General features: G+C 39.9%; 1 protein-coding gene across 3 annotated transcripts in view; it reads left to right on the top strand.

The window, feature by feature from the left end:
* The window catches only part of CCDC93 (CCC complex scaffolding subunit CCDC93), a 111,181-nt gene that overhangs the window by 29,609 nt on the left and 68,757 nt on the right, over nt 1–12,815 (top strand). For 2 of the 3 annotated variants that reach the window (XM_077829396.1, XM_077829398.1), the window contains 2 exons: nt 9,687–9,787; nt 10,642–10,659. In XM_077829396.1, the coding sequence (XP_077685522.1) occupies nt 9,687–9,787; nt 10,642–10,659 (119 nt within the window). The remainder of the gene's footprint in view (nt 1–9,686; nt 9,788–10,641; nt 10,660–12,815) is intronic. The other variant, XM_077829397.1, reaches the window with a different exon arrangement.

Genomic DNA, 12,815 nt, shown 5'->3' on the forward strand with positions numbered 1-12,815 from the left:
CTTAACAAGGCCACTGCATCTGCCCTTTCCCCCTTTTTTCCAGTGTGAAATTTTTGGGTATCATGGGCAGAGCGCTCTCAGTGGAAAGTCCTAGAGTATGGAACACCTTGCCACAAGAGATCAGGAAGACCCACAAGTCTTCGTATGGTCTTTGTGAGCTTGGAAAGTATCAGCAGAGATGTGGTTGCGGGTGAGTGATGTTGGAAGAAGGGGAGGCTTTGAAGAGCTCAGGGGCCCTTTGCAGTAGAACTTGTACTTATTTTGTATGTGTAGATGCTATGACTATAGTGTGTATTTCTAACTCACAGCTATGTGAAGAGAACTCAGGTGAAAAAGGGTTTCGTGCCGGTGTGGGTGTAGTGAAAGAAAAGTTTCATGGGCCATGGATGCTTTTTGTACTGATCTTGTGTAATGTGCTGAGGTTGCTATGGTAAATTCTTGAGAATCAAATAGGAAAATGTTGATTTTTAGCATTCTTACCAGTATGGAAGGTAACTCTAGACTAAGCACAATGGCTGCTCTTTGAACCTCAGTATCTGCTTTGTTTAAACCAGAGGATAAAGTTTAAAACACATAGTACTATTATGGTCCTGTCTACACATTTGTCCATTACGTCTCTCCCTTATGTAATATACTGTTGTTTTGAGATTAGACCCTGACTGTGTTTTTATTGTGTATATTTTTCCTGTGAGGTATAGCTGTAAAGTGATTTCTGAGCTATAACCTCTCATCTTGAGATCTAAATACTGACAATGTTTCAGCACTTTCGGCACTAAAACAAGAACATCTGGCTGCATTAACTAATACCTAAATAATTTTTGCAGTCTCTTAACGTTAAAGCAGGAGACATAGTGGTACGGTGGTGGCAGGGGAATTAGAGTACAGTTGCATTGGGAGATGGCTAATTTACATTTTTACTTCAGCTTTCATTTATTTATTTGTATGTATACATATGTAAGCCAGTTAAAAATCTTTAAAAAGGACAATATTCTACTTCTGCTGCATTTGGACAACTGTCATGAATTTAAAGGGCTTCTATGGCACTTGCTCTGATACCCAGTAGCTTTAATTAAAAAAAAAGGTGTTTCCTGCTGGAAAGCTGCTAAAACTCATCAGAACACTTAAAAACGAGAGGGGAAAAGAGGAGGGTCTGATGTATTTTCATCATACTTAGTGAGCAAAGCTAGAGAGCAGATTCTGGGAACACCAGTGTTCTTTGTCAGTGTATCTGAAAAAGCGTAACTGTTTTGACAGCGTGCCTGGAGAAAAGTGTAGACCAGGGGTGGCCAACCTGTGGCTCCGGAGCCGCATGCAGCTCTTCAGAAGTTAATATGTGGCTCCTTGTATAGGAACTGACTCTGGGGCTGGCCAAACAGGTGCCAATTTTCCAGTGTGCAGGGGGGTGCTTGCTGCTCTAACCCTGGCTCTGTCACAGGCCCTGCTGCCACTCCACCCCTTCCTGCCCACTCCCCTCAGCCTGCTGTGCTCTCGCTCCTCTTCTCCCCACCCCCCCCACCCCTGCCTCCTGCATGCCATAAAACAGCTGATTGGGAAGTGTGGAGAGGCGCTGATCAGCGGGGTTGCCAGTGGGTGGGAGGTGCTGGGAGCGGGGGGGGGAGGGGGAGTTGGTGGGGGGCTGCTGATATATTACTGTGGCTCTATGGCAATGTACATTGGTAAATTCTGGCTCCTTCTTAGGCTCAGGTTGGCCATCCCTGGTGTAGAATGTCATAACGAGCAGCTCAGATGCCCCCATTCTATACTGACAGATGATTTTTGTTTGTTTTTTTGTTTAATAGGTCTGGAGTTTTGTTCTCTTAATTTGATGTAATGCAGAAGCTGTTAGGTGTTAAAGGAAGAAACCACACCAAATTTAAAAACATACTTTTGATCTTAGCAGATTCAGAAATGCTTTACAAGTTGAAAGAATGGATGAAAGAATGCTCTGCACAGGGCTCCCATTATTCCTTACTGAAATGCAGCCACCTCTGGTGTGAAAAGCAGTAGTTCATGAACAGAGCACAAGTGATAAAAAACAACCATTTAGGAAAGCATGTCATGAAGAGTGCTGTATCCAATTGATGCTGCATAGGGAAGGCAAAGCAGAGCTGCCAGAAATGAAATTTGGCCATGGCACTGGGATACCTTTCCTGTATTAATAAAGAGACATGGATTCTTTAGGGATTGCAAATGTTCTAGGGCGTTGGTTTTATGTTTGATCTGACAGATTTGGAAAGTATGGATATTACTTCTAGAGCTTGTAAATATGCTGGCAAGACTGTGAATAGTGTATTAGGATAAAGGACTCGACCATAGCACTAGATTGTGTTTAAAAAAAGGATTTTTGTTACCTCACCTAATTCTGAAAGATATTTTTCAGAGGGTTTGATTTGTGTGTGTGTGTGTGTCAGTTTCTTATAAACAGTACCATTGTAGTAAAGGACTGGAATTAAGCCAGTTTGTCTTGCAAAGTGCTTCTTGAGGCTTCTCCAGGCTTCTCCATTTTGGAGACTAAATGCAATTCATAACATCAGGTTAGATTTGGGTGCATTTGAAACCAAGGTTAGTTTGTAGCAGCTGAAGTGCGTACAGCCTACTCCTGGAGGAGGTAACATTTTATAATGGAAATTCTCAAGACTCTGCAAGCTTCCATTTGCACCTCTGCAGTTCCTGTTGGTTCCTGTGAAAAATCTCCACATTTCAGAAACCAGGGTTAGGTGAGATCAGCGTCCACTGCATTTCCTTGCATAGAGGCAACTCTGAAAAGACAGAAAGAAAAGGAGTACTTGTGGCACCTTAGAGACTAACGAATTTATTTGAGCATGAGCTTTCGTGAGCTACAGCTCACTTCATCAGATGCATCTGATGAAGTGAGCTGTAGCTCACGAAAGCTCATGCTCAAATAAATTCGTTAGTCTCTAAGGTGCCACAAGTACTCCTTTTCTTTCTGCGAATACAGACTAACACGGCTGTTACTCTGAAATCTGAAAAGACACACTTTTCCAGACAACCAGAACAGTTAAACTGAGCTCTTTGTGGCAGGCTGATTTTTTTTTCCTCCCTTATGTTCAAAATGTCACGGTCTGCTCCTGCATCTCTAGAAGATTTAAGAAAGGAGGGAATGTTGCTTAGTTAGGGCATTAGCAAACTAAACCAGTTTTGGTCATAGTGCCTTCAAACTGTTGTAACAGCACAAGTATGCAGTTTTGCAATGGCAAAATTATCCTGAATGTATATTACTTAATTTACATAGCACATCTTAAAATACCATGCATACATTACTGCTTATGTCCTTCCAGTTCATAAATTGTAAACTGTTTGGGGCAAGGGATATGGGATTTCTATACAGTAATCCACCAAAATGTGGCCCTGTGATTCTGTATATCAAAGAACTTTAAAGGGGTTGATCAGCAGTAAAATACAGCTTCTGTCATTGTCTTTCACTTACTGGGACAAACTTTTCTCTCTGTTATACAGGAGTAAATTTGGAGTAGGTCAATTGGCTTTGAGTTATGCTGGATTTACACTGGTGTAACTGAGTCAGAATCTGTTGTCGTCTCCCCCCTGGTGTTCTCTTATACCACAAGCCACTTTACACTCTGGGTGAGGAATGGGAACTCCCTGTTTTCTTCTTGTTTGTTCTTTGGGCTTTTTTTCCAATGTGTTTCTTTAGAACTCAGCATACAGAACACAGTCTGGTTTTCATAGTGCATCTGCTCTTATCCCAGTAGTTGTGGTGTGAGATCAAGTGACTTGTCTGAGGCTGCACAATGAACTACTGGCTCAACCCAAGTCTGCCTATGTAGTTGAATCCCAGATCCTCTTCATTCCTTGCGTATTGCTGTAACAACTAAACAGTGGTTCCCTCGTTTCTCCCTCCCACATTCTTTCTCTCCTAGGCAGTATGGTCATTCCAGGATTAATCATTTTACCATGCTTCAGCTGACCTGAAAGAGTTGTTTTAAGCACTAGCAGTCTTCAAGGGACACTATCAAATAGTTTGATCCCAAAACTAGACTTGGTTGAAAACTCTCTCCAGAGGGTAATAGCATCTAGTTTCTAACCTACCCATTTTTCTGCCAAGAAACTTTAAGTGCTGATAACAGCTGTGTTTATATATGATACTGTTGTTCTTTGCTGGGGCAAAGCCCTCGGCAAGATGGACACTTGGATCGAATTAGTTAACAAACTCTAATCCCATTACTCTGCTGCCTCCATTGATGACAGACGATGTAAACGGTTGGTTTTGCTTAAGGGAAAAAGATGAGGGACATTCAGCATTGGGCATAAGGAGAAGGGCAGAAAAGCAGCAGGCATAGAGATGTTGCGTCAAATTCAGATTGACGCAAATGAGTGTTGCTCTGTCAGTGGAAGTCAGTGAAGTGGCACCTACTTACACAACACTTGAATTAGGCTGGTTTTCAAGATTCTATGGCCCCAGTCTGCAAACTGTAAGAACATGAGTGCCGTTTGCAGGACTGGGACGAATAATGGAAAAAACAGAAATGAAGTTACAGCTTTAAAAATGTAGTAAAAATGCCTGTGCTAATTTGACACACAAGTAGAAATTTGAGGTTATGGTTCCTGTGTTAACTGGATCCGTTACTTGCAATATTTTGTAGTGCTGTGTGTGCACTGTTAAATTTTATACCTCAATGTATATGAAATTCATTGCTGCAAGACCCATTTTTTAATCTTTTATAATGTAATGAGCTCTGCACCTTTATACTTGATTAAAAATGTAGTGAAAAATCACCTACATCTCTTTTTAAACACACAACTTTTTGGTTTTTCTACACTTCTTTTTAGTAACATCAAAGGCATTTGATTCAGACGTCTGGGCCAAATTCTTTTTAGTTGTACTGTTGGCATTCCATGGATGATAGAGAGTTTGCACTAGTGAAACTGAGAAGACAATTTAAGTATTAAGTACATGTCAAGTATGGAGGTCTTTTAACATAAGCCATTTGGGAATATTCCATGCACAGAAACAATGCCTGGTACGCTTCTCAATATCTGAAAAATGCCATTTTATTATTCTGAACTCAGAGGTCGAAGTGGAATTTTACCAAATTGGTCAAAAAACTCTCTTCAGCTAAGAGCAGTCATTGAAAAACTAATCCCAACGGTAAGTTTTTCAACAAGTTATCAGTGCCTGAAAGTAGGAGCTTTATAGTAGAAGCTGCTTCCTCAACTAAAACTAGTATTGCTACTATGGAATTATAACCCTTTAAAAATGTACTTTATAGCTCCTGAGTTGCTTGCCTCACACATCAGCATGTTCCTTACTGCATAAATTACCATCCTGTGTCTTCTTCACAGTGCTCCTTCTGTAGAATGTCTTATAAAGGTGGCCTATGAAATGATTTCTTTTAAAATTGGACTTTTTTTTGCTCCATTTCGATATATAAATGCTTGAAAGGTGGTTTTTACCCACTCCCCTCTTTAAAAAAAAAAAAACAAATTAAAAAAAAATCAGTTTTTTAACCTTGGAAATATCCGCTCTTGTCCTCCATTTTTTAAGGAGTGTGTTAAATCTTTAACAGAAACTTCCTTTCTGCAAACTGTCAGTTAGAGATTAAATAGGTGTTAACAAACAGCATTGCTACTGGGTAGCCTGGGTCCAGCCTAGAATAGGACAAGTGTTCCCTGTAAAGAGTTGCAGGAAGGGTGGCAAGGGGGCGGTGGAAGGGAGGTTGCAGAGGAAGGGACAGTTTCCTGCAGTGGTCCCTGGAGAAAGGAGACTTCAGGTGAGAAGGCTGTAAGTTATAGCTGGATAGAAAGCCCCCTGTTGGACGTTCGTTTTCCTTTTGTGAGTTTATTGGTAGTTTTGGACAGTAAGCAAAGCCTGGAGGCAAGTGCTAAAGACTGATTTTGACATGATTGATCATTTTCAAGGCTGGTGAGGATTGTTGGCAGCTTACACACATCTTAAGCAGACTGGTTTAAAAACCTTTTCCCTCTGTCAGTTGTTGGCTTTCATCATCCTGCTACTTAAGACATTTAATTGGTTCTCCAGTTATCATAGGCTGAGTCTACAGTATTGCCTTGTTTATACTGGAAATCGTCCTGCTTCCAGCCATAAGTGGCCAAGTATGTAGCTCCTTTTGGCGTAGATAAGGAGAGCCACAAAAGCGAAGCTTACAGTAGTAATTTCCACCAGAGCGAATTGTAGCTTTCCTGGTCTATGCTAATCTATTTAGGTAGTTGGAATGGAGGTACGTTCCCAGTGTACACAAGACTAAAGAAAACTGGGACCTGTAATTTTTCATTTGTGCAACTTCACAGAGGTTGGGGGTCTATCACTCTTTTGTTTTTTCCCCCTGCTCAAAGTAGCATTAAACAGCACAGCAGTAAAAAAAAAAAACAAAAAACAAAAAACTGCTCTGTCTTCACTACAGCCTCCACTGTTGCTGCCATCAGTGTTGCTTTATAGAGACAAAGCCATGGAATCTTGCTGGCCAGACGACTTGAATTTCTAATGCAGAAAATGAGCAGAATAACTTTTCTTGCAGGGAAGAAACCCTCCCAAAACTTCATTCTACATAATTAAGTAGTGGGGAAAAGTCACCTTTGCAGGTCATCCTTACATTGCTTTGCACTGGAATTTGTAGGAAGAGATCATCCCCTCTAAAAGAGGCTCAAATAAATGTGAAAAAATTATTCTGTCATCTGGATTAATTATTAAAACTGTGGACTAAAGACCTACCTGCTGTACTCAAGGGGAATATGAAATGAAATTTATGGTTATGGCCAGGACTGAAGGCTGGCAAAGGGAATATTAAGAATTCGTAATAGTGACTGCAATTAGGGCAGCTACTGATGAAAGATGAATGTCCTGTGAATTGAGATTCTCAGTAAGTAGTTTTATGTTCATCTACACAATTATCTGATGTTAAGACTAACATTTATGGTGTATTTGTGCATGCTGTAATTGCTATTATGAATTCCATTCCTTAGCATAGGTCTAGACAGGGAGACATCTGATCGTAGACAGCTTTCAAAGTTAGCAGGCAAAGGCATAACCAGATCCATCAGCTGGAAGGAGAAGCTAGACAAATTCAGACTAGAAATAAGGTGTGGATAAAAGAGTATTTGGCAACTTACTAAGAGACTTGGTTGATTCTTGTTCACTTGATTTCAGAATTTCTAAAGATACGTTTTACTTTATCAAGAAGTTATGGGCTTGATTCAAGAGTTGCTGGGTGAAAATCTTGGTCTGTGTTACACAGGAGGTCAGACTAGAAGATCACTATTGTCTCTTCTGGCTTTTTAAAATCTTTGAAGCTATCGTCCCACATGATAAAATACCACGTCCGTTAGGTTTCCTGATATTAGTTAAGTATGAAAAATACTAGACTTGCTTTTCCCTGTGTTTTTAACATTTTGTTGCATTACCAGTCCCAAGCATACACACAAACATGAATCAACCCCCCCCCCCCCCCAAAAAAAAAAAAACAAACAACCCCATGAGAGGCTTAAAATTTGTGAATTTTTTAAAAAATGGGGCAGGGTATTACCTTTCTGGTCTTGGAGCCTTTAAGGTTCATGTTTTCAAGCTTCTCTGTAACCATGAGGGCTAGAAATGTGCATTTTTCAGAGAGAGAGAGAGAGAGCTGACTCTCACTTAGTCAACTGACTCTGGTACTGGGGCTTTAAGAAAAACACCAAACATTACAAACCTGGCAGTAAAATCAGAAGAGTTGACAACACAGCTCTTGATCTTTTTTTCAAGTATTTTCAGTGCCAGTAGTACTTGTGGATCTTAATTTTTAATGTTTTATAGAGATTTAGCCATTATAAATCACTTTTAAAAAACTATTGTTAAAAAACATTTGTTCTTTTGTTACTTCCTTGAAGTACTTTTAGGTCTTGGTTATACAAAAAAGTTGTACTGCTTCATTATACGAATATAGTTTAAGTGGTATAGCCCTCTGCCCCATAGTCAGAGGTGAAAGTAAGCCGGTACGGCATATTGGCAAGAGCCGGTGCGCCATACTGTACCGGCTTCCCCAGGATGCAGTTTAAAGGGCATGGGGCTCCCAGCAGCGGCTGGAGCCCCAGGCCATTTAAATTGCCACCAGAGCCCCACTGCTGGAACCCCGGGTGGCGGAGGTGGCTGGGGCCCCCGGGCTCCAACGGCGATTTAAAGGGCTCGGGGCACCGCTGCGGTAGCGGCAGCCAGGAGCCCCTGGCCTTTTAAATCACTGCCGGAGCCCCGCCACCGCTACCCCAGGGCTCCGGCAGCAGGGCTCAGGCAGCGATTTAAAGGGCCCAGGGTGGTAGCGGCGGCCAGAGCCCAGGCCCTTTAAATGGCCCCCAAGCCCTGGGGCTCCCAGCTGCCTCTGCAGCTAGTAGCTCCGGCAGTGATTTAAAGGGCCCGGGGCTCCCAGCTGCCACTACCGCAGCCAAGCCTGGGGTCCTTTAAGTCGAGATTTAAAGGCCCCGTCCCTTCCGGTTGTGGCCACGCCCCCTGCTCAGGATTCTGGAGTACTGGTAAGTCCTTTAAGTTACTTTCACCCCTGCCCATAGTGTAGTATATTTGTGCTTATATCAGTATAGCTGTTCCCACACGGGAAGGAGAATAAGTTATTCCTGTATAAGGCACCTTCGTATTGGCACAACTACATTCACACTGGGAGTTGTACAGGTATAACTATATTGTTTAAAAAAATCACCCCACCCAATAGTTACACTGCTACAAAACTTCATAGATGTGGCCTTAGTGTACTGCATGATACAGTAGAACCTCAGTTACGAACACCTTGGGAATGGAGGTTGTTCGTAACTCTGAACAAAATGTTATGGTTCTTTCAAAATTTTACAACTGAACGTTGACTTAATACAGCTTTGAAACTCTAGCATGCAGAAGAAAAATGCTGCTTTTAACCTTATTAATTTATATGAAACAAGCAAAGAAATGGTTACCTCATTAAATCTTTTTTTAAGTTTTCCCTTTATTTGTTTAGTAGTTTGTGTAGCACAGTACTGTATTTGCTTTTATTTGTCGCTGCTGCTGATTTGCATACTTCAGGTTCCAAATGAGGTGTGTGGTTGACTGGTCAGTTCATTACTCTGGTGTTTATAACTCTGAGATTCTACTGTATTTACAGCAGTTCTCTCCAACTAGCATTTAATTGTATCGAACTTTCTTTAACTGAGCTACAATATGGCATTGATTAATTTTGGTTGATAGAATGCTGGGAATTTTTTTTCCTGTGTGCTTTTTTCCTTAAAATATAATAGAATCCGTTTTCCCCTCCTGTGTGACTGGTTAAAGGAGCAGTAATTAAGTAGATAGTAATTACATTTAATTATCCAATTAAGACATAATTCCCATTCTGAAGCTGTCTGTTTAATTAGAGGTTTTTTCATTTAAACCGGCATCTGTTTTGTTGGTTTTGGCCATCTTTTCAAATGTGCTTAAAATGGCAAATTGAATAAATTATGCCTTTTGTGAAATATTCATGTGTGACATTAGAAAAAAGGAGAAAGAAAAGAGTTGCTCTAGGAAGCCTTTTAGGTCAGGGTGTACAAACCTAATTGCAGAAACAGAATTCAAAGCCACGTGGCGTGGATAGAGGAGGTGGGCTGTTGAATGTGGGATTGCTCATCCATTTAGAAAATAAAACCATTTATTTTGGAGAAGTTCTTGACAATCTCTGAATTTGTTTACTGTCCTGCAGGAGGTTTATAAACCTCAGAGAAAATATAAACGTCAGGATGGAGCAGAAGAGCTGCTAGATGAGGAGTCTAAGGTTCATGCCACACTTTTGGAATATGGCAGGTAAGTGGGTCCCATTAGTGTTAACTGTTCACTTATCCTGATGCGGTTCAAGTGTTTTATATTGTATAAACCTAGCCACCTAGGTTTTGTTTGAAACCCTTTTATTTTCATGCAGACTGCTAAGGTTTAAAGAGATGTTTGGTTTCACGTTTTAAGTTTACTTAAACTATAAACACTTTGGGGCAAGGATTATCTTGTTGACATGTACAGTGCACAGTGTAGCACAGTGGAGATTCAGTCCCTGAGTGAGGACTATTAGCAGCATCATCACCATATAAATAATGATTGTTTATTGTATGTGATTGATCTCTGCACGTAAAAAGAATGGTGTAGATTCCTGATGCTTCTAACTGGGTTGAGACTTTCAGCCGTGAACTTTAACCAATGTTGGCTTTCAAGAAGTGATTTCTGGAAGTCTGAAAGAAAGGGGATTGAAGTGTTTTATTTTGAAATGGTGATGTGGTTAATACCTCAGGATACTGAATTGTGGCTATAGCACTGATGCCGCATGCGCTATGCAAGCGATCTTCCAGATGAAGAGAGACAAATATAAATGAAAATAAATATTTGCTAACATCTGTTGCCTTTTGAAATCTTTACAGTTTCTTATGAGAGAAATGGGGGGAAACCTGTTCAGTATTTGGGAAGAAGGAATTGGAGTTACTAAAAAACTTTATCTGTTTCCAATTTCTATTTCTAATATTTTCTTAGCTTAGTAATACTTAAGCCTCCCTTAATAGATGACTTTTCCACTATTTGATCTGTTTTGAAGTTCTTCAGCTAGTATTGAGTTCTATATCTTTTTTCCTTCCTTTTTTTTGTATCTTTTTTTCATCCCTCCTTCCCTACCTTAGGTTTACTGACCCTTTACTGTGAGTATTTTCCTTTTGACTTTTATTTTAAGGCAGCAATGGTGCCCTGAGTTGGAGCATGCTTTATAACATTTCCTCTCATTCTCTGTGTATTTGGCTATAGCAGCATGGACTAACGAACATTTTCTTTCCTGATCATTGACAATAAGAGTGGAATAAAATCTGCAGTATGTACTTAACAGAACAGAACTATTGAGGAATATTTGGAATGCAACTATGAATGAGAAAAGACTCTCCTTTCACTCAGCACACGTGCCTGCACTTTTGAATTCTATACATAAGCTAACCAAAGAACATTATTTTTCAATGGATTTCAGTACAGATATTTTAAATATTAGCAGGTTGGCGCAGAAAAATAAGTGTAAGTAGTTCTAATGATCTCTGGATCTGTTCAGAACACTACTCTAGCATCACAATCTCTAGCGACTCAAGAAATAAGATGCCTGTTGTGTATATAGTAGCTAATAATTCTGTAATGAATCTAACATTTACAAAAACTGTATGCCATAATCTTCAAGTGACACAGCTGCACGTTTATCTGACTGAAAATAAGTAAATGTTCCTTAGCTACCATGTTGAGAAATCTTGCAATATGCTTTGAAACAACGAGTCAATGGGAGTTTGTCCAAAGGCTGCAGCATTTTGCACATTACTAATTGAAATATTCCCATGAATCTACCATTTTTAAAAATACCTTCTTGAATGAATAAAATTGCTGGCTTCTCCCTGAAGTTTTTGTTCATGTGGAAAATTTTGTCCTCAAATGTCTTTTGAAAGGGCAATTTTTTGTTTAGTTTTTGGTGGAATTAATTAGAATTAGTTTTTAATTACTTGTGATTTGTAGCCTCTTCATAATGAATTCTGTTTTTATTTTTATAAAGAAAAATTTAATTTTACAGTTGGGAATGGCTCCATTGCATTCCATTAAACATCTATCTCTGCTGTACTCAATTTATTGTTGGAAAATATTCTTTGCAATGATCTAAGCTAGAAATTTTTTTTAATGAAATACTAGATTCTGCTGCAGTTGGTGGGACTCTGCTGGGAATGATTTTGACTTGTGTGCTAGTGGATTCCTCTCCTTCCCCCTCCCTCCGCACCCACCCCCGTTTTTAGGACTGCCCATTTAAATCCTGAGACAGTTTCTGGTTTAGATCAGAAGGTTGGATCCCAGCAGGCTAGAATAAAATCTCAGGAACATAAAATTCTTGGTAGATTCTTTTTAAAGGAAGGTTTTGGTGCTCTTCCAGGCCCACTACATTTAAGAATCTGAATGGGCAGCTTGAAAGGTGGAGTAAACCAAGGAAGTTTTCATCTTGTGGATCATCAGGAATGATTTTGGCCTAAATGTTGCAGAACATTTGGAGGCACAATCAGGATACACCCGAGGAAAGAGGAACCAAACTGGTGGAAAGAACAGATAAAGCTGCAGCACAGGGAGGTTTAAACTAGGACTTTAGAGGAAAGGGCAAGTACAGAGAGAGCAAATAAAAATAGGGATGGACAGACATTGAAGGATAAAAAGGTCTTTGTAGTGGAAATGAGGTTTTTGTTGGATTCAGTCATGAATTCATGACAACTCATGAAACAACTTGCGCTTAAAATACAAGGTTTGTTAAAGAGCTCATGTACAAATTCAAGGAGCTTCAGTAGGAAATTAAAGGAGACTGGAGGCATGTAGTTTGCAGGGTAGTGCGTATGACTGGAAATTTGTTAGATTGATCGTTTGAGCTGATATTAACGCCCTTCATTATTATGGTATGTGTAGTATGCTGTTAGGAACTGACGAAATTTAGGCTGATTTTATAAAAAAGCGAAAGGAACTTGGAGAAAACTAGGAATACGGCAGAATTGTAATGGATTAAGTATGGATATTTTGCATAGCATATTATAACAGGAATATATTATGGGACTCATGAATGGAGAGAACCATATCTGATATGGTACAATAAGCAACAAATGTGAACATATGTGATATGTACAGAATTATGATTACAGAGAAGATCTGAAGCTCTAGCGTAAACTGTGTTGGATTTGATCGGAGAAGAAAAAGTTTGTGTGATCATAGGTCTGCATTGAACCTGGCAGCCAAAAGTGGTGGTAGTCAGAGAGAGGAGAAAAATTAAATATATAGCAAAAGTTGTTGGGGAAAATGG

The sequence above is a fragment of the Eretmochelys imbricata genome, chromosome 11 (genome assembly GCF_965152235.1).
Source record: "Eretmochelys imbricata isolate rEreImb1 chromosome 11, rEreImb1.hap1, whole genome shotgun sequence".
NCBI lineage: Eukaryota > Metazoa > Chordata > Testudines > Cheloniidae > Eretmochelys > Eretmochelys imbricata.